Consider the following 27,799-nt stretch of genomic DNA (forward strand, 5'->3'; position numbering starts at 1 on the left):
AGTTTTCATTTTGACTGACTGCAGAGTATTTCTGAGTCGATTAGAGTAGCATTTCTGCCAGATTTTCACAAAATATCAGCCACGACAATGGACAGGGGAACCAACAAGTTTATGTCATCTTTTTTGGACGACATCAAGGTGTTTTAGCCACGCGATGCCTCCAACATTGTGCGCGTCACAGCTAAATACTACTGGTCGATAAGGAAAACAGCAGAATCTCACACCCTCAGCATAAATATAGCTAGACAAGATCACTGATGGCTCTTGTTCTTGCAAAGCTGGGTAAGTCGGGCATTCATGGTTTTGAGGGTTACTTTTAAAACCAGTGATTTTTGTTGTTCGCAAGTGTGCCTAGGCCTTATACACAGTACTCGGCGCGGCTAACACCATTACAGTTTAGTAACAAGCCTTTTCAGGTGAAATAAAATCTTTAATGTATGTCAGATATGGTACACATTGCATATTGATCTGTTCAGCTAACATAAGACTGTAACAGACAGGCTTCAGGATGTAGAAGTTGTATAGGTGCTGCCATTATGCTGTACTTGGCTAAAAGGTTTTCATAATGGATGTGTTTATTATCCCCATCCATTAAACATAAAGAAAGCAAAGCAATAATACTTACACCAGCAGACACTCCTTTGTTCTTATTGATCCTACGATGGTTGAGCTGCTAATGCTGTCGTGCACAAGCTTTAATCCAAGCAAGACTTTCGTTTCAGATTTTGTAAATCTGTGAATTTTAGTTCCACAAACCCGATCAGGATACCTGACATCACCTATGCAGGTACCCCACTGACAGTGGAGAACCATTCTTTTTCAAGTCCTGAAGCAAAAACTTTCTGTTGGTCTGCTAATCCACAATGTACATTAGCATGTATTTACTACAGTAGCTTGAGTTTGTGAGACGGTCAAGCACGTGGTAGCTGCGCTGTGACGTGAAATGGGCATTAGCCAATTAAACGCGGCCCCTGTGGTAAGGTCCATTATGCTCAGCAGCAAACAACAAATCCCAACTGCAGCATAGAGCAGCTCATCGATGTACCAGCCATGTAGCCTGACGTAGAAACATTTTGCTAGACAATGTCAAACATTGATACGTTTTAATTATTGCTAACAAACGTTATCAAAAATGGCGTTTTGCAGCCAAAAGTACCTCAGAAATATACAGTCACCATGAGAATCAATTCATTTAAAGTTTAAACTCAGTTTCACACAAACACAAAGACCCTAGCATAAATGTTTGGCGGTTGAACTGGACCGCTCCAAGTCACTATCAAGCTAATTTTCAATTAGCAGCTCCACTAATCTTTAACATTACATTAACAGGGCTCATTAAAACAAACCTTTATCTTGGATTTTTTCTATTCCTTTTTTTTCTCCCTCCCTGAAGGATAAGTCCTTTTCTGAGACAATGTTTTGCTAACTTAACTTCGGAGCTTTGGGCGTTTTTGGAGCTGACGTCATAGTGTGTGACGTTTACGTCTCGCGCAGGCGCTCGGCGATATCTTCGGGGTCCATAGACTAAAACAAACTAGTCAGAACACCGGTGTTTTCATTGTGTTACCGACCGCAGTGAAGTTGTTTTCAAGTTGGATACTGGATATCTCGCCCTCCGCGGAGTAAGGGGCGTTCAGCTCAAGGTTGATCCGATTTATGAAAGTTAATTTCGGCCAGTTGTTCTTTACCGGTTCCTCCTCACATAGGGACCGTCAATTTCCGAACCAAACTCTCCTGTAAATAAATGCGTTGTCTTGTGACCAACTGATACAAAAAAGTGGTAATTCATGCTATTACACGTGGCATACTATCCTCTACAAAATGTTTAAGTCATATTCAGTAATTTAAATAATTTTAATGTTTTCTTCAATAGCTTCCAAATGGTGTGCCCCATTACCTCAAAATCTGTGTAAAATTGTTCTACTAGAGATTGTATAGATGAGGCACACCCATCTTTATTACATTTTAACACTTTGGGTGGAGATATATATACAGGCCCTTCTCAAAAAATTAGCATATTGTGATAAAGTTCATTATTTTCCATAATGTAATGATAAAAATTTAACTGTCTTATATTTTAGATTCATTGCACACCAACTGACACATTTCAGGTCTTTTATTGTTTCAATACTGATGATTTTGGCATACAGCTCATGAAGACCCAAAATCCCTGTCTCAAAAAAATTAGCATATTTTATCCGACCAATTAGAGAAAAGTGTTTTAATACCAAAAAAAGTCAACCTTCAAATAATTATGTTCAGTTATGCATCAATACTTGGTCAGGAATCCTTTTGCAGCCTTCAATGCGGCATGGAGGCCATCAGCCTGTGGCTCTGCTGAGGTGTCATGGAGCCCAGGATGCTTCGATGGCCTTAAGCTCATCCAGAGTTTTGTGTCTCTCAACTTTCTCTTCACAATATCCCACAGATTCTCTATGGGGTTCAGGTCAGGAGAGTTGGCAGGCCAACAGTAGCACCATGGTGAGTATACCAGTGGTTTTGGCACTGAGCAGGTGCCAGGATGTGCTGAAAAATGAAATCTTCATCTCCATAAAGCTTTTCAGCAGATGGAAGCATGAAGTGCTCCAAAACCTCCTGATAGCTGCTGCATTGACCTGCCCTTGATAAAACACAGTGGACCAACACCAGCAGCTGACATGGCTCCCCAGACCATCACTGACTGTGGGTACTGGACACTGGACTTCTGGCCTTTTGGCATTTCCTTCTCTCCAGTCTTCCTCCAGACTCTGGCACCTTGATTTCTGAATGACATGCAAAATTTGCTTTCATCCGAAAAAAGTACTTTGGGCCACTGAGCAACAGTCCAGTGCTGCTTCTCTGTAGCCCAGGTCAGGCACTTCTGCCGCTGTTTCTGGTTCAAAAGTGGCTTGACCTTTGACCTGGGGAATGCAGCACCTGTAGCCCATTTCCTACACATGCCTGTTCACAGTGGCTCTGGATGATTCTACTCCAGACTCAGTCCACTGCTTCCCCCAAGGTCTAGAATCGGTCCTTCTCCACCATCTTCCTCAGGGTCCGGTCACCTCGTCTCGTTGTCTCATCGTTTTCTGCCACACTTTTTCCTTCCCACTGAGGTGCCCTGATACTCTGGGAACAGCCTATTGGTTCAGAAATGTCTTTCTGTGTCTCACCTCTTGCTTGAGGGCATCAATGATGACCTTCTGGACAGCAGTCAGGTCAGCAGTCTGACCCATGATTGTGGTTTTGAGTAATGAACCAGGCTGGGAGTTTTTAAAAGCCTCAGGAATCTTTTGCAGGTGTTCAGAGTTACTTTGTTGATTCAGATGATGAGGTTAACGGCTCATTCAGAGAAACCTTTCATGATATATTCATTTTTTGGGTTTTCATGAGCTGTTTGCCAAAATCATCAGTATTAAAACATAAAAGACCTGAAATATTTCAGTTGGTGTGCAAAATATGTGAGTTTATTTTTTTATCATTACATTATGGAAAATAATGAACTTTATCACAATATGCTAATTTTTTGAGAAGGACATATATATATATATATATATATATATATATATATATATATATATATATATATATATATATATATATATATATAAAACTTAGGAATGATTTAGTGGATGTGACTGCAGGCATGAGCTTTATTGTATGTGTGTCCTAAATATGGACTGCAAAGCCACATTTTGCCTCTGATGAAAAACAACTGGTACAATTATTAATATATAATTTTTCTTAATGGTTTTGATGGTGGCTTTTGATTAAATGTAATGTTTGTTGTTTCACAATCGGTTTGCACGTTTTAATCAGGTAAGTCACACTGAATTGCCTTATTGCTGAAATGTGCTATACAAATAAAGTAGTTTGGACTGACATGGATCATCCTGCAGCAGAACATCAGAACCAGCTGTATGTCCCGGTTTTATCTGTAATTTCTTCAGATCCTGCAGTGATTCACAGATCATCCATGCATTAAGAGGAGGAATCACATCAGGAATAAATCTCTTAGTTGTTGCTTTTTTCTGTCTCTCTTCTCTGGTTCCTTTTCATCAAACACTTGATGAGAATCTGAGGTCCAAAGGTTCTGGAACAACTTCAGCTAGATCCAATGTGCAGGGGGACGTTTCAATGTTAGCATGGTGAACACATCACTGCTTCTGGGAGACGATCAGTGAGAAAATCCACCTGAGGTCTTCAGATTCTTGGGACAATCCAACATTTTACAGGTGAGCAGCTTCAACCTGGCATTCATCCCAGAGTTTCTGCTTCACTGGAAGCAGAACTGCCAGCCTACAGTTTCATGTGTGATGGCTGTTGGAGCCTCCTTCAGGAGAAATTTCCAGAGAAAAGCCACAAGTCAGGGGTGGAGATTTCACAATAAGCAGCAGCAGCTTCTTTGGAGAACGCCTGTTTGGTGAAAACTATGAAGCACAAACACACTGTCATCTTAGACGCACTTTATTACATCAAATCCAGTTATTTCAACGTTTCAGCTCCAGATTATTGATTTATCATCTGCATTTTTTAACAAACATCAACCCTGATTGGTCCCATTAGCATCACTGGAGGCCTGAAAGCGTTCAGGTCGTCATTTACAGACAGGGAGAACGTCGTCTGTTCAGGCTGACTGTATTGTTCTGACTGAAGGAACCTGGTTCTCCTGTAGGATCACGGTTCTTCTCATCCAACACTGGGCAGTTCAGTAAGACTCCATAAAGTCATTCACAGGGAAGAACTCCAAGTAGGACATGAACCGTTTGGGTGTAGAACATTTACCAGAACCAGAACCTTTGTGTTCAACGGTACCAAAGTTCACAAAGCACCATTTCTGTTTTGGACTGTTCTGGATTTTAGGTTCTGACATTTGATCAAACAAGCGGTCCAAAGGTGCACCAGCACACTGATGTGGACAGAGCAGTGAAGGAGAACCAGTCTGACCAGAACCACTAAGAGAGAACAGCAGAACACGACAGTGCTTTTTTTTTTTTTTTTACATCTGTATATCTCTTTTCAGACATTAATTACACTTATATATAATTATTCTGTTATGTTTTTGTTCTGTTTCTTCGTCTTTTCTCCATTCTTCTACTCTGTCCTGGTTTGCTGGGAAGCTGCTACTTCCCCTCCCAGTCACCAGATGCCGCCACTGAGTGGAGCCCCTGGAGAGGTGCGGCGGCCAACCCGTAGACACACCGGTGCCTAATCTATGAGAGCTGCTGAGGTGCTCATAAGGAGCTGCGAGCTGACACTCCAGTGGCTGAGTTTTAGCCTCTACTGGTAACGTTTCACTTATGAAAGCCTCCTATGCTCGTTCTGATCGCTCATTGTGTTCCCCTCACCAGGTTTCCTCGTCGCTCCTCTGTGACTCCTTGTGGGTTGTTCCCGTCTGGAGTTTCCCCCGGCCCCCTCCCGTGGATTCCCTCCGTCGCGCCTCAGGCTGTGCCTGCCGGCGTTAGCAGCTCCGGGAGCTAACCGTCCGGACCCCACTCTGTGTCAGCTCGCTCCTAGCACCCAGCCGCTACCTACCTGCTCGCTCTCCCACGGAAACTCGCCTCTCCGGCGTCCGCCACGGAAATCCTCAATCCGCCTCCAAGTAAGACACATCTGAGAAAAGTCTCTAATATTTCCTCTGATCTGTCCAGTATTCACATCCTCCCTTTCGTTAACAGTTCGAAGACCGTTTCCATCCTCCCAGAACCCAGGACCGTTCTCCCTGTTCTCCCCCTCACCTTTCCCTTCAGTAAATATGATTGCTTTCCGTATTGCTCCTCTTGGTGTGTTTTGCATGTGGGTAAACAGACTAGATCCCACCATGACATATTCATGTGAATGTATGTGTTATTTGTGCTGGTGTTCTTTCTCTGAGATTAATTGTTTTGATTCATATCTTGCACATTTTTATTAGTAGTTGATCAAATGTCATGTTATATTTCTGATCAAATTCACAGAGTAGTTTAGAGATGCTCTGATCCTAAGTCACCACAGCCTCCTTAGTTCCTGGCTCTGCTCCTCATTGGTGCTAGCACTGGGTGCAGTAGACTAACACCATGTGTTGTTGCTGTAAACCCAGAGCCCAGTCTCTGGTTCTGATGTGATCAGAACCAGGTCCGACGTCCTCAGAGCAGATGACAGCCAGAGAGAGCTCAGTGTTTCTGTCCTACAGGGAGCTTCTCTTTAGCCTCACATGCTCAGTGTGTCATTATGCAACATACACCATTTTACACACAGTCATGTCTTTCCATCTTTCTGGGGTCTTTCCATTGACTTCCATTCACTTCTACAACCCAAACCTAACTAAAACTCAATTCACTATCTAGGATATAAAAATCTGGCTGGTGCCCGCACACACACACACACACACACACACACACACACCTACACAAGGCAACAGTGCTACCTACAGTGCAACCCTCATGCAAACCATCAAACTATACAGATTCTTTAAATTTTTACAAAGTAAACTTCCTAATTAAATCCTAAACAAACAATTTCTTTCTCAGCTGAATGCATTAAATATAATTTAATAACATTGCCATTCTCAGTAAACAAATGCTACAAGCTTAGATATATGGTCTGTGCTCATTGGCGCAACTACACATTATTCAGGTGGATGCGAAACCATAGATTGACCCCCCCAACCCCCAGAAAAGGAACATTGGGTGAGCAAGGGCATTTATTAGGGCTTATTTAGTAAAATAGCAGCAATTTTTTTATTTCATAACTTTATAACCAGCATATTTCCTTTGCATTGTCCCCGCATGATGACTGTGATTAAATACTAGATTTTAGATTAATGTGGGTTGTTGCTATGTTGTTGTACCGTGTTTTAAGATCTTGTTCAATGTGCCCCTTTTTAAATTTGAGCCCCTCCAAAGGCTTCTGAAGGGCCCTGTGTGATAAAAGTGAACTAAACGTGAGAAAAGTAAGCTAAATATTTTTTAAAACTGTCTGCTAAATCAAACATTTTGCAATGGGGCCTCATAACTAGATCATCCTAAGGGAGGATAGTAGTAGTCTCCTTTTAATTTTCTAAAAATCTGTATCTGTAGAGCTGATGTTGGAGTAAGTATGTTACCGTTAGCACAGAAGCAGAGATGCTCTTAAATAAAAATGGAGTATAAAAATAATCTCTTTTTTTACAGCTCTTTCCTGGAACCCAGATCCATCAGACGGTGTTGCTAAAATCATCTCCATCTCAATAATCCGACGTGTTTTGCCTTCTGCTCCGTTCAGACAGAAAATCCCAGTTAACTCGACGCTCCCAGAGTTCAGTAATACAGGAAAACTGCAGTGGGTGACATGGGAGGGTTCCCTTCCCAATGGAGCCGTTTCTATTTACAACAATTATGAAGAACGAATCGACTTCGTCTGCAAAGTCGGATGTGATTCTGGTTTCTACAACCCCAGCAAAGGCCCTTACTGCCACTACCCTGATCAGAAAGAAGAGCATCGTTCCTCCTCTTTTCAAGTCCTTGTGAATGAAGATAACTTTGAAATCTTGCAGTGGAAGGAAGGTTCTTATGGTTCTGTTCCTCAGAATTCAGTCAGAACCTGCTCCAGTGAGGAAATGTATGTAGGGAAGAACAAGTACGGCTTGGGGAAGGTTGATCCAAAGAGTCGCCTCTTTTATCTTCCCTGGAAGGGGAAGGAATATTGTTACAAGAAGTATGAGGTTCTGACCCAGACGAAGGCTGACAAAGATCTCATCTCTGATGTCAGGTACCACACAGATCAAGCTACAGTTTGGAAAGCTCCTCCGAAAACCCTCCAAAGCTCCACTACTGTCAACCATGCCCTCAGTGATGTGACCAAAACAGTTTCTCTGACTAAAACCACCACAGATGAGAGACGGTGGGACATCAGCTCCTCCATCACCGCCGGTGTAACAACGACCATCAAAACAGGAATTCCCGGCATTGTGGAAGGACATATTGAAATCAATGCACAGACGACTCATACGTTCTCAGGTGGAAACACCTGGACAGAGCAGGTCTCACACTCTGTGTCGATACAGCTTACCGTACCTCCAAACCACAGCTGCACTGTAAAGATGGTTGGTTATCAGTACAGTATGGACATTCCCTTCACCGCCCGCCTGAACCGGACCTATGAAGACGGAGAGACCAGATCAGTCATCATGACTGGAACGTATCATGGAGTCCAGGTTGGAGAAATTAGAGCCGAGGTGGAAAGATGTAAACCTTTGTCTCGTTCTTAAGCCTTTTCAAGCTAAACACAGGAAGGAAACTGAAAACTGCTAAAGTATAATTAGTAAAACTTTACCAGGCATCTGACACGGAGCTCCAGCTTCACCTCTGCTTTTCAATCCAGACTCTATAAATGTAACCAGTTGGATTCATGCAGGATATTTCTGGTACATTTCAGGCCTTTTGGTTTAATATGTTCAGAAAGTTATCTTTACCAAAGTATTTTCACCAGTGATCATTTACTTGTTGTGCACAGAACTTAATTATTCTCCTAAATCGTTTTAAAATTAATGCAAACATCACAATTAGAGACAAATGGGAGAAAAACTGCTTGTAGAAATGAACCAGAACAACATGGAGGCTTTATAGCAGCAGTAACTGGTACTGGAGGATAACTACCTAACTAACTAGCTAACTAACCAACTAACTAACTAACTAACTAACTAACTGCTGAGTCAGTTTGTTAGTTTGTAAATATTCATTGAAACGTATCAAAAACAAACAAACCCTCGTTTTAACCTGCAGCAGCATCATTTCTGTCTGCTGTCACATCCACACTAACCTGCTGGTTTTACTGCTACATGTCAGTTAATAATTATGGAAATTATTGTGAACAGAGAAATGTATAAACTTACAGGGATATTACCCATAATGCTTCAGTCATATGTCTGCATGACGTTCTGTATGTAATGTTTTATGAAGAACATGACATATTTTATTAACAATCATCTAATTTAAAGCTTATTCACATCCAGATGAATCATTGTGAGCCATTCTATGTATTTTTTTGCCATTAATCAAATTTATAACGATGAAAATGTTACGATCTGTGTTGTTCAGTATAGTTATTTTGGGATTTTCTGTGTTTAGTCCTGTTTCCCCGAGTCTGTGTTGTCCTGTCAGCCCTTGATTGTTCCCAGGTGTCTAGTTCCCTTGACTGCCCTCGTGTATTTAAGTCCACCTGTTGTCTCTGTCTCTTGTCTCAGTTGCATGTCGTCCTTCTACGTCTCTGTCAGTCAGTTTCCTCAGTTGAACTGAGAAGTCCTGAGGTTGCTTGGTTCAGGCTTCTGTCTCAATGTCGGTATTAGCTGTGTGCTAATTTGCTGCCGTGCTGCCTGTGCTGGACTGTGAGCTCTACCATTAAATGCTTCATTTTTTCATCTATAACCTGAGTCCTGCGTCTCTGCTCGCCTACAACCACATCACTTTATGACAGAAAATAAGACGGTTGTTTTGTTTCAAGCCTACATGAACTAATTATTAAATTGTATAAAATTACAGTTTCAAAATGAACCTTTTCTTTCATGTCACCTTTCCTTGATTTTTATTAAATAAAAACATTGAGTTTGAAACCAACTGATCAGTTTAACTGCTGAGTTCATCTCAGAATCATTTTCTGGAGGTTTGAACAGATCAGAGCTTTAGGATGAATTTGTCTCATTTTTCTCAGTTGGATCAGAAGTTTTGCTCACCAGTTGGTTCTGGAGGATCAGCCAGTTACCCAGAAGCCTTTGCAGCTGCTGTGAACTAATCCATGTTCCTGGTTCTGGTCAGGACTCAGACAGCAGCAGCTGCTGTTTAACAAAAACGTAGAAAACTTTTTTTTTTATTAAAGTTACATACTGCAGCTTGAATAAAATGCAACTACAGAACATTTTGAGAAGTCCGGGTTGCTTTATGTATATTTTGCATGTTGCCTATGAATAATAGAAAAAATTGAAGCAACCTACTTGCATGTGGACTGTATGCACACTGAATGTTACTCTGGCATGTAAAATTCATGAGCAGTAAATATTGTATTAGTTATCAGAATTGGACCAAAGAAAACAAAAACCTTTGAAATTGTGATGCTTTTGATTGGTCAGATAGACTCAAGAACTTTTAACAGCAGCTGCGTGAGGGGGGGGGGGGATACAGTCTTTTATCACGGGGCCCTAGATTCCTGGCAGCGCCCCTGCTCATGAATGCCATCATCGTCCTGCTGGAGGCCAAACGATCGGTAGGCCTGATACAGACAGGGCAGTGAAGGAGAACCAGTCTGACCAGTACCACCGAGGCAGAACAGACCACAGCAGCAGAATGTGCAGCAGGAAAACGCTCCAGAGTCCTGCTGGTGGACCTGAGCTCAGCCTTCAACATCTTCAACCCTGTCGCCTCCACAGAAGCTCATCCAGATCACCTGTCAGTGGGTCACCAGCCTCCTGACGGAGCGGCATGCAGAGACAGTTTCTCTGATGGACAAAGAGCAGTCAGAGGACTCAGGGAGTTTGTGGTGTGTGTGTGTGTGTGTGTGTGTGTGTGTGTGTGTGTGTGTGTGTGTGTGTGTGTGTGTGTGTGTGTGTGTGTGTGTGTGTGTGTGTGGTGGAGGGGGGGCAGGTTGTGTTTTCAGTGGTATTTGTATGCACATACATGTGTGTGTATGTGGGGAGGTTGTGTTTTCATACACGTGCAAAACCACACACTTCCTTAATAACAATATTTGGCACATTTCCTGAACTTAAGACAGATGATATGTAGAAAATGCAGTGACTATCTCCACTTCCTCTAAGGGGTTTTCCAGACAACCAGCATGTTTTCAAAGATCTGGAACCCATCCAGAAACATGTCTCACTGATCTGATTCCAATTCATCACAAACAGACTCAAAAACTTGTGTCCTGTCTTCTTATGTCTATTTGTCCTTTTTTCATCCTGCATTAAAATACCACTAATTTATTTTGGTATTCAGTCGAGTACCATCATTATTTTAACATTAAAATAATAGAAAATACAATGATCAATTTTAAAAAGATCCTTGCTGTTTGTGTAAGGATTTTGTTTCGGTGTGTTTTAGATTCCTGTGTTCTGTGGAGTCTGTGTGTTGTCCCATCTACCCCTTGATTTGTTACACCAGTTCCTTGTTTCCCCTGATTGTTCTCCCTGTGTATTTAAACCCTCCTGTGTTCCTTGTTCTTCATCGGGTCCTGTCGCGTCTAGCCTGGTCCATTGTCTCACCAGTTGCTATGCAGCATCAGGAATGTTCATAGCTTATGAAAGCTCCAGTTTGACATCCGGGGTCTGAACGCCAAAGGACTTTAATGTTTGTCATTAAACTTTCTTTAATTGTTTTCTTTCTCTGTCTGAGTCTCTCCAGATTGAATGCATGTAAAAGAAAAATACCAGAAAAGTTAAGTGAAGTGTAAATTTCACATCTACAGTTATAATAACGACGTATTTAGTTAAATTATAATGTAGAACTTCATGTTGTTATGATCCTGGGATGTTTTTATTATTTCATTCTAGTTTGATCATTATTCCATTATTCATTGTTTATGTTTTACTGTCTGTTGTTAAATATGAACTCGTCTTCTCCAGGTTCCTTTAATTCAGGACTAGTTTATTGTGTCTAGTGATTATTTAGCATTTAATTTATTTTAGTCTCATATATTGACACAAGATCATTTCTGTCACTTGATCTTCTGCTGCTGACAGAGGACATTGGTTCTACATGAGTTCTCTAACGACCCCATTCTGTCCGACCAGTTTTAAGTTTGGATTTTATTCTACATTCATTTTTTCCAGGCACTGAATTTTTAACCAGATGATGCTTTAAAAATCTGAACTTTTCTTGTAATTTCCTGAGTTTCACAGCAGAGGGCAGCAGCTTGATTTCTACTCAAGCTGGTTGTTGTCATAACTCCAGTGTCCATTAGTGGAAACATAGAAAATGACTAAAACAGAAACATAAATGACACTAAAAGTCCAAAATCCTACAAATCAGAACAAACTAAGTCTTTGAAAAAGCTGCAGAATCAGATTTTAGTTTATCTATATATATATATCACCTTTGTCTTAACCAGTGCTGCTCCCCCAGAAAGTAGTGAAAATGCAATATTTAGTCAGTTTCCAGTTTGTAAACCATTCAAAATAAAACATTTTCTCTTTGAAATATTTGTGTTGTATTTAAGCAGATTCAATAGATCAAATGCAGGTTGTGGTGCAAAAAAGGTTTCTGGATGTTTACTGTGAAATTACACAGAAAGCAAAAGGAGGAATTATTAAAGTTGAATATTTTGTGTTGGTTTGTTTAACTAGGGCCGCACAGTGGTGCAGTTGGTAGAGCTGTTGCCTTGCAGCAAGAAGGTTCTGGGTTCGATTCCCGGTCTTTCTGCATGGAGTCTCCATGTTCTCCCTGTGCATGGTGGGTTTTCTCCAGGTACTCCGGTTTCCTCCCACAGTCCAAAAACATGACTGTCAGGTTAATTGGCCTCTCCAAATTGCCCCTAGGTGTGAGTGTGTGTGTGCATGGTTGTGTGTCCTGTGTGTCTCTGTGTTGCCCTGCGACAGACTGGTGACCTGTCCAGGTGACCCCGCCCCTCACCCAGAACGTTAGCTGGAGAGGCAGCAGCACCTCCTGACCCCACTGAGGGACAAGGGTGCAAGAAAATGGATGGTTTGTTTAACTTTTAACCAACCAGAATCAATCTAAGGTCAGATAATCCAGGACCACTGATGGCGACTGGAGATCAGATCCTTTCAAACACCTTCTGCATTTAACAGGTTTTAGCTGTGATTACTTGATTCAAAACTATTTAAAATATGCTAAATGTATCATAAACTAGTCAGGCCTCTTCAAACATTGTTCTGCATTTGTTGAACTTTTATGTCTTGAGTTCCTAAAAGAGGAACATCGATTAGTTTCTTTGCAGGGAGATAAAAGATCTTGAGGTCATTTTAGACGAGTGTGACCTGAAAAGTACAAACCAACCATGATGCTGTTTAAAACGTAGTTTATTGCACCTCTGTGTCATGTTCTGTATTTGTTTCTGTGTGCAAATCCATCCAGGTAACAGGAGACACAACTGGATGGGCCAAAAATATTTAGTAAATCCTGCAGGATGTTGTTCTGTTGCCCTAAGAAAGGATTTAAAAAATAATCCTTTAATTGTGTAAATTTTAAAGCATTACTATAATCTGATCAATGTTTATCAGTTGCATCAAGATTGTTGACATTTTTCTAATTCATGCTATGCAGAAGACCAACTGCTGGAAACATCGCAGCCACAGTTTCTACTTTCTACGTTTTTAGAATCAAGAATTTAGAAATGCAAAGTTTTAATGAGAGAAAAGAACCAGAAAAAGATGTTTAATGCACGGCTTTAAGTTTTCATAACTTAAAACATTAAACGGTTGTTTGCTTTCAGGTCGAACTCGGCGCTGCTGACTTCTCACCTCGTGTTTCTTTTCACAGTTGCTGCCCAGAGGCCTCAAGATGCAGCTTGTGATAATACCTGTGTCATGTTTCTGGTTAGCAAAGATCAGAGTGCAGAGACAAACTGTGTTAACGAAAATGAGGAACAGAGAAACAGGAAGGGCAGCAGATAAATGAGGTGATATAGCAGCAACAAGCAGAGAAGGAGGAAACTTCATAACTATTTGTTGTTTTTCTATTCAAATTTTATTTAGAAACAGCATAAAGAAAGTGCATCTCATCTGTTCAAAAATGTGTTTATCTGTATTTATATATATATTCATGTGTGTGCAGTTGAAAACGCATACACTAAAAGACACAAACACATTTTTTCTCGCTGTCTGAAGTCAAATCAGACCAAACTTTCCTTGTTTTACCAAAATTATTTGTATAATTCTGGAACAAACTTCCAGAAAACAACAAAACAGCCGAAACACTGAGATGTGGACTAAAAACCACCTGCTTTTGAAACTCAATCAATGAAAAACGAGCCAAGCCTCTTGACTAAAGGTAATGTTTCAACTGTTGACGTGTTTCTATGACTTTGTATTTTTGTGGGTTTTTTATGTAAAACACTTTGAAATGTGCTTTTCAAGTAAAATCTGATTTTATTTCTACTTGCTAAATGCCAGAAAACTTGGAAATAAATTCTTTTACATTTTTTTGGTCATTTTCAAGTGTACATGCATTTTGTCAGAAACCTGGATTATTGTGTTTAAACTGTGTTTCTTTAAAAGTGATGGAAAATGGCATCTGTTAAAGTCATACTTCATGATGAGCATTTAGATTTCAGATTTAAATTCATGTATGATTTTTTTTTTTATGTAAAATGTTTTTCTATGTAAACTGAAGGATAACTGATGCTGCTGATTCTAATGCGGATCTCAATAAACATAAACACTGAGCTGCTGCCAGAACCAGCACAGCGAGACACCAAATATAGAAATGTTTCAGATGAATAATGGTGGTTTTTAGATTAGGATCTTAAAAAACAACCAATCGTGTTTTTAGGCCTTAAAACGTTGAAGTTTTGTCTTTTTTTGGTCCTCAGGACAAATCAATCAGTGATTGGCTCATTAGAAAATCCTCCTTCTGGTGTTTGAGCTTCAGAAAACATAAAGGATGAAGAGAAACACGTTTATCAGCAGAATTAGAAAAACTTTGTTCCCCCGTTTGTCCGTCTGATCAAAAGACTCCTAATTTAACTCAGGTAAGACACTCGGTTATCTTTACAAATATGATTTTTACCTTTATTTTTGTAGTTAATAACAGACTTTTTGTTTTTTTACAGCTGTCGGCGAAGACGGCCTCCCTGGACAGAAATGGTAAAATAAAATTCACCAGTGTCTTTTCTTTAACTCTCACTATCTGACCATCTGACTGAAGACTGAGCTGAAGACGAGTTGAAGACGAGCTGAAGACGAGCTGAAGACGAGTTGAAGACGAGTTGAAGACGAGCTGAAGACGAGCTGAAGACGAGCTGAAGACGAGCTGAAGACGAGCTGAAGACGAGCTGAAGACGAGCTGAAGACGAGCTGAAGACGAGCTGAAGACGAGTTGAAGACGAGCTGAAGACGAGCTGAAGACGAGCTGAAGACGAGCTGAAGACGAGCTGAAGACGAGCTGAAGACGAGTTGAAGACGAGCTGAAGACGAGCTGAAGACGAGCTGAAGACGAGCTGAAGACGAGTTGAAGACGAGCTGAAGACGAGCTGAAGACGAGCTGAAGACGAGCTGAAGACGAGCTGAAGACGAGCTGAAGACGAGCTGAAGACGAGTTGAAGACGAGCTGAAGACGAGCTGAAGACGAGCTGAAGACGAGCTGAAGACGAGCTGAGGACGAGCTGAAGACGAGCTGAAGACGAGCTGAAGACGAGCTGAAGACGAGTTGAAGACGAGCTGAAGACGAGCTGAAGACGAGCTGAAGACGAGCTGAAGACGAGCATCTACAACAAATCGTGAAGAACCATAAACCAAAAATATTTAATTTCCCTTTTTTATTCAGAAAAACAACTTTAGTCTTTGCTTTGAAACTTATACTGAAATCTTATGTGAGCACCAGAAAAATGTTAAGATGATGAATGTTATGTTTTTCTTGCAGCTGTCAGTTTTGTTGCTGCTGGTTCTGTCTGCAGGCAGCATCCAGGGCGGCGTGGAGAACCGGCCTCCGGGCGGAACAGGTACGATAAATGTTTCCCATCACCACCAGCTACCCAGCTATAAGGCTCTTTTTATATTTAGCTTACTTTTCTCATGTTTTGGTCACTTTTTAATGAAAATGTTTGATAAAACTGTCGTGTGTAACCATGGTTACATTTCACAAAATATTAGCAAATCTAAGTGCTAAATCTAAATTTAAATATAAACTTAATATCTGTATCTTACATCTAAGAGTAATCTGTTAAATTTAAGTCTATATCCTAAGTAATGCATCTAAATGAAAGTTTTTCATGTTTGCATGTTAACGCTAATTCCACATTAGTTTTCGGTAACTTTGGAGAGAAAACATTTAGATTTAATATCTAAATTTAGATGTGCATCAGTTTTGTGAAATGTAAGCATGGTGCATTTCCATTTTAAATATAATGAAACTGTGACAAAAGTAAGCTAAATATGTATTAAATTAAAAAAAACGGTGATTTTGCCACGTGGCGCCTCAAAACAAGCAGACGGTTAAAAGGCGAAACGATGCCAGAGACGGCCTAATTAAAGCCCTTCTCTTTACTGTTTCAGTTTCCCCGCTGGAACTCGGTCTGGAGAAAAAAGCGTCTGCTAAGTTCAGACAGAAACGGCAGCTGGACTCGTTCTCCTCCATGCCCGATGGGAAGCTGCAGTGGGTGAAATGGGAGGGTTTCCTTCCTCATGGGATCGTTTCTATTTACAACAAGTATGAAAAACGAACCGACTACATCTGTAAAGTCAGATGCCGTGCAGGTTTTTACAACCCCAGCAAAGGCCCTTACTGCCACTACCCTGATCAGAAAGAGCATCGCTCCTCCTCTTTTCAAGTCCTGGTGAATGAAGACAGTTTTGAGACCCTGGAGTGGAAGGAGGGTTCTTATGGTTCTGTTCCAAAGAATTCAATCAGAACCTGCTCCAGTCAAGAGCTCTTTGTAGGGAAGAATAAGTACGGATTGGGGATGGTTTATCCAAAAGATAAATGCTTTTATCTCCCCTGGAAAGGGAAGCAGTATTGGTACAAGTGGCACTATGAGGTTCTGACTCAGTTGAAGGCTGAAAGCAACGTGATCTCTGACGTCAAATATAAACCAGATCTCACAAAAATCATAAAATTGCCTCCGATGACCATAAGAGTTTCCGTCATCGACAACTATTCATGCAGGCCGGTGTCAAAAAAAGTAACGTTGAGTGAAAAAATGACAAATAAGCGGCAGTGGGACACCAGCTCCCTCTTCAGGTCCAGACAGAGAACAACATTCAGGGCAGGAATCCCGATCATCATGGAGGGAAATGTCGGTGTCACCACGGAGCGCTCATTTCAAAGCTCTACAGGAGAAACGGTGACAGACGAGGAGCTGCACTCCGTCAAAGAAAAGCTCACCGTGCCGCCAAACCACCGCTGCAGAGTTGAAATGGTTGGTTTCATGTTCAAGGTGGACATCCCGTACTCCGCCCGGCTCACCCGCTCCTATGAGGACGGAGAGACCAGATCAGCCGCCCTCTCCGGGGTTTACCACGGGGTCCAGACGGGCCAGGTCTGGGGCAAGAGAGACCGGTGTGAGCCGCTGGCCAAGCCCAGGCCTTGCCTCAAAACAGAGTAGCAAAGTGTCCAGCTGCAGCTTTCATTTATGCTTTTTGCATTTTCTTATTATAGCCACCTTCCTCGGTTTACTATTTGCAACCAGACAATTGAATTTTAGAAAATTTTGTTAATTGAAAGCAAATCTTATTGAACCTTAGGATTATTAAGATTAATCTTAAAGTTGATCTAAATCCAGTTAACGTCCTAAAGTTCATTGTTTCTCAGTCTTTGTGTTTTGCAAGCTCCTTTTTTGGCATTAATAAAGCTTAATAGCAATGAAAAAATGAAAATGGTGTCTCGTTTCATTACAAGTTGTTTATTTGTGTGTTCTTCAAAGACTGGGAAAATCATCGCCGTTACAATATCGATGCAACAACAAACCTTCAAGCCTCATTTTCATCTGCAGAGCAGGAAACATGGCTTTACTGCGGGCTGGAAAACAGTTACAAGAAAGATCCAGCAGGGGGCAGCAGCGCACAGACAAAGATGAGCCTTTAGCATTTTCAGCTCCTAATGTTCATCTAGATCTGTCTGATACTTTTCTACAGATAAATAAATTAGGATCCTGATCTTAATTCCAAACTTTCTATGATCCTTTGACTTAAACATTTCAAATCCCTCTGGAAATGATCATCACATGAGCAGCTTTCTACAAACACAGCAGCAGATCTGAAAAAGAAACAAACTCCAAAGTGACTGAAATGCTGCGGACCTTCAGAGCGAGTTGATCAAACCTTAATTAAACTGAACCACAACATTAAAACACTTATTGGTGCGTAAGAGGCCTTCAAGCAGAGGAGTCTGCAGTCAGGAAGTCTGAAGTCTGTTCAGCTTCTCTCTGGTGCAATAGCTCCCCCTGGTGGAGGCGATCTGGTGAAGTTCAGTCAGGATCAATCAGGATATCGATGCGCGCCGGCAGCAGTTTGTCCAGCAGAAGGTCACAGAGGACAAAGCGCTGAGTTTCAGGTGAGCCTGCACTTTACCGGGTCACCGAAGGTCACAGCCAGCCTGGTTTGAGCTGAGAGAGCGGTTCTGTTTGGGCCCGGATCTCAGATCGTTACGGACCAGGTCATAGCTGCTGCAATGACACACTTCATTCCTCCTTCCACTGACACGGAGATGAAGAAGAAGAACCTCATGGTGCTGGCAGGATGTGTTGGACTGACGAACTCGGTTTTTACAGGAAGTGGTGTGGATAGATGGATTTATTGGTTTGTTTCCTGTCTCGGTTAAAACATGGCGGGAGCAGAGACAGAAAGCAAACACTGGCTGCGTTTCCTTTGAGCAGTCTGACATCTTGAAAATAAATTATCAATATCGAAATTGGTATATTTTTTGCATCACACAAGTTGTAACCAGATGTTGCGACTTCGCGGAACCCACGAAGAAGAAGACAACAGGAAGTAGTTGGAAGATGATGGCGCTGCATGTTTCTAATGACTTATTACCTGAACAACATTGTTTACCTGATTTTAATTGTTTCTTATTTAATAAGCACTCCTAATGCAAAATTGTGTGACCTTAGCTGAATATTTAAATTGAGGTTTTGTGCATGTTTGTATGGAAACACGGCTAGTGACGCTTTCAGTCATTTCATAAAAATATAATTAGTTTATTGTCCCACCGATGGGAAGTTTAGGTTTAACAGCAGCATCAAGATTCACAGAAACAAAGTTCAAAATGTGTTAGAAAAATATAGAAAAATCAAGACTGAGAACAACAATAATAATAGCATTAATAACATAATGTATACAGTTATAATAAAAGAAATTCTGACATTATTAGAATAGAAATATCTTGTGACCCAAGGGATGTGGAACTGAGTTGGATGACTTTATAAAATGTGCAATCACAGCAGAAATGTTGATAAAAATTGTCAACATGTTTTATCTGGAGCAGGGACGTTACATCTGACAGCTGCTGGGAGGAAGGATCTGCAACAATGTTACTTTGTGCATTAAAGAAAAACTGACAGAAATCCAGAATTTAAAAAGTACTTTAATTAAAAACGTCCATCAGTGTAAAATAAGCCTCTCATCCTTATTTAATATAGTTTTTACAGTAAAAAGGTAAAACAGCCTGATGAACACAAGTTATTCCTGTCGAATATCTTATTTCATTTCAAACAGACATTATGTCTGTTATTGTTTCCTGCAGAGTTACAGTAGTTTGGCTGTAATGAATAGTTGGAAAGTGGAGGTTTGTTTAGTTTCTCCTTGGCTCCACCTTCCTGTCAGCACTTCCTGTCCCGTCCAGCGTAATGAATGCCGGCCTGCTGTCTCCTGCTGGACCATCTGTTTCTCTGTGAGCGTCCTCTGATTCAGCGCTTCCTCTGCACCTGACGTTTCTGTCACAAATATCTTCAACAATATGCTAATAGAGGCTAATAAAGGCTCTGAATATTCATTAGCTGGAGGGAGGCAGCTGGGAACTCAGACCTCGTGTCAGGAAACTTTGGAGCAACCAAAATAAGATGTTAATGAATTCTTGTAGGCTTGATTTTATAATATGCAATGCAATAATTATTTTTTCTTTCCCTTCCTTTTGATATTTTTTCAGTTTTTTTTTTATTTTCTGAACTGCCCGTTTTTTTGTATTTTTCAATTTTTTTTCCTGTTTTTTATTTTTTCCCAAATGCAACTTTTTTTTTCTTATTTTTGTTTTCCTTTCATTCCTTTTCTTTTCTTTTTGTTACTTCATTTTGTCTTTTTTTTCAAATTTTTCTTTGCTCCCCAGCTACATGTTGTTTTCTATTTATGTTTTTTGCTTCAACATTTTTTTCTTGTTTCTCTTTTTTTTTTCCTTTTTTCCCAACTGCAACATTTTTATTAGTTTTCTTTTGTGTTTTATTACTTATTTTCTTACTTCCTTTTTTCACCATCTTTAGTTATTTTTTCTTATTTCCTTTTACCAAGTTTTTCCTTTTTTCCAATTTTTTTCCCAACTGCAATATTTTTTCTTATTTTTTTGTCTTCCTCTTACTTTATTGTTCCTTTTCCCCTCAATCACTATATTTTAAAATTTCCCCCCTTTGTAGCCTTTTTTTTATCTGCAATATTTTTGGAAACAAGAATAAAGCCTTACATGTGGGCTCAAATATAATCTCTGCTAATAGTTGATTAAATGTTGCTCATAAAGTTGCAGTATTACTACAGATATTTGTAGCCGTCAGCAAACTTGTGGCTCGTTATTTTTTTGTTTTTTTGTCCATATTTGAGATAATGTAAGTGGGCTGTGAAGCTGTGAAGCTGTGAAGCGTTGCTGACAGGAAGTCGGGTCGGTGAGAAGCTGCGGTTGTTTTGTTGACCTTCCTCTTCATGCTTGGCTTGTTAAGGAGATTTACTCACTGAGTTTTTCCCCATGCAGACTTTCTCTCCATACCATAAACACCCCGACATGGAGAAGTTTGAAACTCATTTATTCAAAGATCACATTTCCAGTCTGGTTGTTATCTGATAATGAATGAAGCTCCTAAATGAATCTTCATCCACAGTTTCTTCTCCATCAGTGCAGATCGATGGTTTCCATCCTTAAAGTGCTGACTATCAGTTCTAATTTTCATAAGTGTGCAGAAAGTGCAGCTCTTTCACTAAGTAGTCTTTTACAGATGTCGTTTTGTTACTGTTTGCAGAGATTTTCTTCTGTTTCTTTTGCAAAATTTGAAAACCATATTTACATTTTAACTCATTTATGTGCACAAAAGACTAAAAATAATAACTGTACTGACCACTGAGCAGAAAATCATCATAAAGAAAAAAGATTGTGAATTATTTGGTTTTATGCAGAAACAGCAAAACCAGATGCAGAGTCTGAAACGTGCAACAACAGCAAATAATGTTTCTTTTTCTATAAACTCCCCTCTTCAGTCATCCAGTTTGTTTAATAAGAAAAACAATCTTTAAACAGCTGAAAGCATCAGATTAATAAGTGATTTGCAGCGAAGTCGTTTCTGCTGCTGGAAATGTTTCTGTGGTGCAGCAGCGTTGGTGCCGGCCTCCCCTGACAGCTGGGTGTGTGAACCAGCGGCTGTGGTGTTTGTGGGCTTTAAGAGGCCAGCGTAGTGCAGATGGACAGACAGACCTGTCCTCCTGTCCTCCCGCTCTCAGGCTGTGTGCAGTAAAAGCCTGGAACAGAGAAGCTCTCAGCACGCTTCACTGGAGATGAGCTCAAATATCTTCTAAAAGAATCTGCTCTGTTTTTTCGAAAAGTGGGGTCAGAGCGTCAGAGAAGGCCGGAGCATAAACTGAAGATCTTTGTGTTTCATTATTAATGCTGGTTCTGTTCTGAGCTCCGGAGCGGAGAGGAGGGGAACCAGCAGCTGGCTGGAGGCAGAGATGCTGACTGAGGCTGAGGAGGACAGTAGATCCGGTTCTACTGGGACAAAAACTTCAACTTTTGTTCCTTCTGGTTTTTTCTCTCTGCTCTGAGTCAAACCAACCTGTTCCCCTCCTGGCCTGTGGGGGTGCTGCACCCAGAACTACTGAAGGAAACGACACAAAAACCCCTGAAGACTCTGAGAGCAACTTCCTTCTTCACCAGATGGAAACAAGATGGAAGCATCAGAGTTAGTGTTGGAGGATTTCTCTTTAGTATTTGGCTAACGAGCAGGAGCTACTTCTCCCGCTAGCGCTAGGCTAACATGTTTGTTTCGGTTGTATTTACCCAGAATGCCCTGCGCTTTAGTCCTTTTGCTCCTGTTGGAGCGGTCTCCAACAAAAAAAAAAGATTTAAAAAAATGGTAAAGGATAAAACAAACATGGGGAAAATGTAAAGGGAAAGAAAAAGTAATTATTGCGTTTGAGGATTATAAAATAAAGATAATAAAACAGCTGAATTCATTAATGTTTTGGTTCCTCCATTATTTCCTGCCACCGGCTCTGAGTTCCCAGGGTCTCTGGTCCACTTGGCGTTCACATTCAAACCAAACCAGATTTCACTTCAACCGAACCGACGGCAGCACAGTTAGCTAAACATTTGGGTGCCATGCTAAAGAGGGCGCCAAAGTTAAAGCAAAAATATCTTTCTAGAATGATGATATTCCATGAATTATCATTTTAAGTTTAAACTTACCACAAACCATAAGGATTAAGACCCATAACTTCAGATCCATCATCAGCTGACTAGAAGTCTAAAAAAAACAGACATAAAGATTAAGATAAATATATAAAAGTCTTTAGTGAATTCTTCTTAATCTTCAAAGTAATGGTCCACTCACCTTTGAGTTTCTTTAACATATGACTGAAATTAAATCTTGTAAGATTTGAACGTTTTGCAGCCAAAGATTATGTTTCTGTCTTATTGAGTCTAGTGAGTCTTGTGCTTATAAAGCAAAAGTTTAGACCTTGAAGCCAGAAATGGTTACAGTTTACAATCAAACTTTCCCCACGTCATAAGCAGATTATAAGTTGATTGTAATGTAGCAACTTTGTACTTTTTCCATGAACAAATTTTAGATGGAGAAAAAAAATAAATGTAGCACATGTACTAAATAAAATGTGTAACAATGTGGTCCTTGAATTTGAAGGTTATCGTGTAAAATCAGTTCATTGTATCCTTCACCCATGCGGGAAATTGTGGTAAGAAAATGTTGCTGACTTCATGGCAGTGCTCAGAGAGAAGGGGAAGACTGCAGCGAACCCCCAACAGCTGGATTGAAAACTAGAGCCTTCATATGTGGGTTGTGCTTAACCCCTGCACCACCACAGCATTCCCTGTAGTAGTATTTCAAAACGAAGATTTCTATGTTAATATATACTTTACACTTTTCTTAGTGTTAACTTTTGACAAAATACACTAATGTTGAGTAAGTCAATACTGATGTGTTTAATTTCAACTACTGTGAGTGTTGATTCAACTATCACAAATAACACTTTCAAAAGTCTCATTTCTACACCAATATAGACACTTTCAAAGATTACCATTTAAAAGTTAGCAATGCATAACTATGTGATATGCTATGTGATTCAGAAGCATGGAAAATGCCAAAAATAAGTAATTTTAATTTTACTTCCCCTCTTTTCGTCAGTGCATCAGGTCATTATCTCAATCTTTGAAAGAGGAACGACTATCATATTCAGTTTAATAGAAAAAAGTTCATGTTTCCATATATATTTTATCCACATTTCCTTTCTAAGGGGCTCTCCCACTGGTAAAAATATTTAGCTGGCAGCACAATTTATCCAGTAAATCATGCAATGTAGATTTAAAGGGCCGTTATTTGTGCGATTCTTCTGTTGATGAAGGTTCTCTGTGGCCTATTTGAAGTGCTAAATAAAAAGGTTCTCAACACAAACGGGAGGCTGCAGCCACGACAGTCCCCCACTTCACACACTCCAGATAATTGAGACAAAAGTTGAGAGATAAAAAACACAAATGTTATAATCTTAGCATGTTGATGAAAGATTTAATACAAAAGAATAGGACAATTTATAGACTTTGGAGTATTACGTAAATTTAATAGTCGGTGTATGATCTTACAGTTGATGAGTAAAAGAAAAAAAACAGCAAAACAAGATTATTCCATAAATCTTATTAGAAAATCATTAAAGATAAAAAACATTCCTAACTTTTGTGCCTCTCAGACGTGTTCAAAAGATTCAGGTAAAGTTCAACTCAGAAGGTGAAATGAATCAAAGTATGCATCAATAAGAATTTCCTTTCTCTCTGAATGTAATTTTTTCTTTTTCTTTTTTGTAGTTTTACTAATTCAGGGTAAAATCACTTTGTCAGTATGGCAGATAGCTCTAAAAATATTCTTCTAATTTAGGACTCATATACGGGACTTCCTGTCGACATACACAGAGCCCTTTGTGGTCTTCCCGCCCAGGAATTTCACCGTACATTCTATAGGCTCGTAAAAATCGGCTTCTTCAAGTATGAAGGTGATGGTCGACGTTGTTGACCACATCAATGTATCCTCCCGTTTTGTCATCACTGTCATCGTTCCTGAGAGGCTCCAGGAGAAATTTGGAGGAGATGCTGGACAGACGTGAGTGACTTTGCAGGTGGCAATCACTTTCTCCATGAAGTCTACAGTAATCTCAGGACGTTTAGGAACTTCTGTACAATAAACAATTGTCACAAAATCACTTAAGTAGTTATTTAAACGTGTTTTACTATCTTAAAGTAAATGGTTTAGAATTACTGAAAAGGTTTCCAATATACTCACCGAAGACGTCGAGGGCTATCTTGAACCCAAAGAAGGAGAAGTTGTCAAATTTTGGAATTTCAATTCTGAAGCGAAACAAACCAGCGTCTCTTTTTCTGGCGTCATTCAGCTGCCAGGTGCAGTTTCCGCTTTGAGCGCTTCCTAATATTCTGGTTCGATTGCGGAACTGTTCTGCAAGTTCGAAATCGGGGATATTTGATGCGACCACCAAGGGGTCTCTGTACCAGAATGCCCGATAAGTTTTCAATCTTTTACATGCTGTGGGATGCGCGTATATACAGGGAATGAACGCACATTGGCTTTGAAGGACAGAGACTTTTGATGGCACTTTTATCATCCAGTCCTTGGCCGCGAATTGAGATTCAGCCATTCCTGTAATAAAAGCACAAACACAAGAATACTTTGTTAGCAAATGGACGGTGATAGAATGATGATATTCCATGAATTATCATTTTAAGATTAAACTTACCACAAACCATAAGGATTAAAAGTGATAACTTCAGATCCATCATCAGCTGACTAGAAGTCTAAAAAAACCCAAACATAAATATTAAGATAAATATATAAAAGTCTTTAGTGAATTCTTCTTAATCTTCAAAGTAATGGTCCACTCACCTTTGAGTTTCTTTAACATATGACTGAAATTAAATCTTGTAAGATTTGAACGTTTTGCAGCCAAAGATGATGTTTCTGTCCTATTGAGTCTAGTGAGTCTTGTGCTTATAAAGCAAAAGTTTGGACCTTGAAGCCAGAAATTGTTACAGTTTACAATAAAACTTTCCCCACGTCATAAGCTGATTGTAATGTAGCAACTTTGTACTTTTCCATGAACAAATTTTAGATGGAGGAAAAAAATAAATGAAGCACATGTACTAAATAAAATGTGTAACAATGTGGTCTTTGAATTAGAAGATTTTTGTGTAAAATCAGTTCATTTTATCCTTATGAATCACTTCCTGAAAGTCAGCACAGTGTACCAGGTGTGGAGCAGTTAAATGTAGTAATGCTGGACATCAGATCAAATCTTTGGAAATTTAATATTTTTCATCAGTGGAAAAAAGGGGTAAGAAAATGTTGCTGACATCATGGCAGTACTCAGATAAATGTTAAAATGCAATAAGAAATGTATAATTTTACTGCTTTTCCTTTTAATATGTTTGCTAATGTAAAGACATCTGCAACCAAGCAATGTTACATGAGAACCAGTTTTCTTTTTGTACCATCCATCCATTCGTCCATCCGTCTGTCCGTCCGTCCGTCCATCCGGGGTCGGGTCGTGGGGTCAGTAGCCTAAGGAAGGAGGCTCAGAGATTGCTCTCCCAAGCCTCTTGTTCCAGCTCCTCTGGGGGAACCCATGGCGTTCCCAGAGAAACATCGTCAGCGTGTCCTGGGTCTTCCACAGACCTCCTCCCGGTGGGACATGAACTCCTCACCAGGGAGGCGTCCAGGAGGCATCCTGACCAGATGGAGCCAGAGGAGCCAGTCATCTCAACTGGCTCCTCTCGACGTGAAGGAGCAGAGTCTCTACTCTGAGTCTCTCCTGGATATCTGACCTTCTCACCCCACCTCTATGGGCGACCCCAGACACCCTACAGGGAAATCTAATTTTGGCCGCTTGTATCCGTGACCTCGTTCTTTCGGTCATGACCCAAAGCTCATGACCATAGATGAGGATAAGAACGTAGATCAACCGGTAAATCAAGAGCTTCGCTTTTTGGCTCAGCTCTCCCTTCACCATGACAGATCGGTGCAGCGCCGCTTCACTGCTGCACCGATCCGCCTGTCGATCTCCTGCTCCATTTTTCCCTCATTGGTGAACAAGATCCTGAGATACTTGATCTCCTCCACTTGGGGCAGGACTTCCTCCCCGACCCAAAGAAGACACTCTGTACTTTTATGCATTTATTTCTATAGCTATGAAGTTTTATTTTATTTGAGATGATAAAAAAAGAACACTGAACACATTGATCAACAGGTTTTGTCATTTAACACACTGCGTCTCTTGGTTTTCTCATCCAAGATGTCAGACACACACAGACATGCAAACACACACAAATAATACACATGCACAATACAGTACAGGTGGTAATGTTAGCTAGTTGGTAAGATAACTAGTGTTGGCTAACTTTGAAAAAGGCTAACATGTTGATTTGTGACAATAACGCTGTCACAGTACTCATGATTGACACACACACACATTTGTGAGATAAAAAATAAAGATAATATATGTAAGAGTTCTTGCTGTGTAAAATAATATTAGTTAGGGGTGACACTTAGGTCTCAGTGTGTTTGGTTCACAAAAAAATGTTTTTTTTTTGGTAAGTTTGTAAGAAACAAAGATTCCCATTAAACTCCATAGGAAATGAATGCGGGTCATTTTGGACCCACTCACAGAAGATGTAAAACATGCCATTTCCTAAAATGTATAAAAGATAAATTAAACATTTGAATTGCATGATATCAGCAACACGTTTCTTGAGGAACACCTGGAATATGTAGTGATGAAAACTTTTAATCACAAAGATATTGCAAAAAGATGACATGACCTCACCGGGTCAAAAAAACACAGTTACACATCAGAGGGTTAAATAAAAGCATAAAATATTTATTTTCTCAGGTATGTGTTTATTAGCTGTCAATTGTGTCAAAATATCAATTGAGAAAGAAATGTACTGAAAATCTAAACCATCTGAATATATTTTACCATCTACATTAATCAACTTGAAGGAGCAGCAGGTTTGTCCTGTTTGCAGACGAGGTATAAATTTGTTTCAATGAAATGGGGTCCAGACAGAAACACGGTTTAATCTGAAGATTCTGGAGGATGTGTGAACAAGTCTGTCACCATGAAACATTTTACTGTATGATAAGTTGATAATATTGTTCTTTTGAGGCCATTTTTTAAAGTAATATAATGGTAATGATGAAATAATAATGCAACACATTCTCAAAGGTAATTAGACTTTAAATTCTAATGAGCATTTAACTCTGGAACTGGAAGACAATTTCAGTATGCAGAATAAATCAAACTAATGAATTTTGAAGTTTTTAAAACAAAATTCGATTGTGGAACTCACGTGAAAGTCTCAACTCGGGGATATTTGATGCGACCAACAAGCGCCATCTGAACCAGAATGCCCGAAAATTGTTCAATGTTTTACTGGACTTGGGATGCGAGTATACACAGGGACTGACCGCACATTGGCTTTGAAGGACAGAGATTCTTGATGGCACATTTATCATCCAGTCCTTGGCCACGAATTGAGATTCAGCCATTCCTGTAATAAAAGCACAAACACAAGAATACTTTGTTAGCAAGTGGACGGTGATAGAATGATGATATTCCATGAATTATCATTTTAAGATTAAACTTACCACAAACCATAAGGATTAAGAGCCATAACTTCAGAACCATCATCAGCTGACTAGAAGACTAAAAAAACAG

The 27,799-nt window shown here is 40.0% G+C and overlaps 2 protein-coding genes and 1 long non-coding RNA gene across 4 annotated transcripts in view; 2 read left to right on the forward strand and 1 right to left on the reverse strand.

Annotated features, from left to right (window-relative positions):
- The first annotated feature begins 5,125 nt into the window (after positions 1-5,125).
- On the forward strand, positions 5,126-10,563 carry LOC103470711 (natterin-3-like). The gene is made up of 4 exons (XM_081611147.1): positions 5,126-5,155; positions 5,331-5,399; positions 5,497-5,728; positions 7,131-10,563. The coding sequence occupies exons 1-4, from the start codon at positions 5,126-5,128 to the stop codon at positions 8,204-8,206; spliced, it is 1,407 nt and encodes a 468-aa protein (XP_081467273.1). The 3' UTR covers positions 8,207-10,563.
- A 3,814-nt stretch (positions 10,564-14,377) lies between these two features.
- LOC103470712 (natterin-3-like) lies at positions 14,378-17,595 on the forward strand. Its single transcript, XM_008419344.3, has 4 exons — positions 14,378-14,634; positions 14,716-14,749; positions 15,525-15,603; positions 16,157-17,595. Exons 2-4 carry the CDS (start codon positions 14,747-14,749, stop codon positions 17,203-17,205), a joined length of 1,131 nt encoding a protein of 376 aa, XP_008417566.2. The 5' UTR covers positions 14,378-14,634; positions 14,716-14,746; the 3' UTR covers positions 17,206-17,595.
- Positions 17,596-23,569: 5,974 nt separating this feature from the next.
- Positions 23,570-27,799, reverse strand: part of LOC145552894 (uncharacterized) — a 262,036-nt gene continuing 257,806 nt past the window's right edge. Inside the window, exons 2-6 of one of the 2 annotated variants that reach the window (XR_014089029.1) lie at positions 27,730-27,787; positions 27,432-27,632; positions 24,824-24,881; positions 24,355-24,726; positions 23,570-24,245 (exon numbers count right to left, since the gene is read on the reverse strand). This is a non-coding gene — a long non-coding RNA (uncharacterized LOC145552894). Of the gene's footprint in view, positions 24,246-24,354; positions 24,727-24,823; positions 24,882-24,969; positions 25,496-27,431; positions 27,633-27,729; positions 27,788-27,799 lie in introns of those variants that run through there. The other variant, XR_014089028.1, reaches the window with a different exon arrangement.

Source organism: Poecilia reticulata, chromosome 9 (genome assembly GCF_904066995.2).
Source record: "Poecilia reticulata chromosome 9, P_reticulata-male-v2, whole genome shotgun sequence".
In the NCBI taxonomy this organism is placed as follows: Eukaryota; Metazoa; Chordata; class Actinopteri; order Cyprinodontiformes; family Poeciliidae; genus Poecilia; species Poecilia reticulata.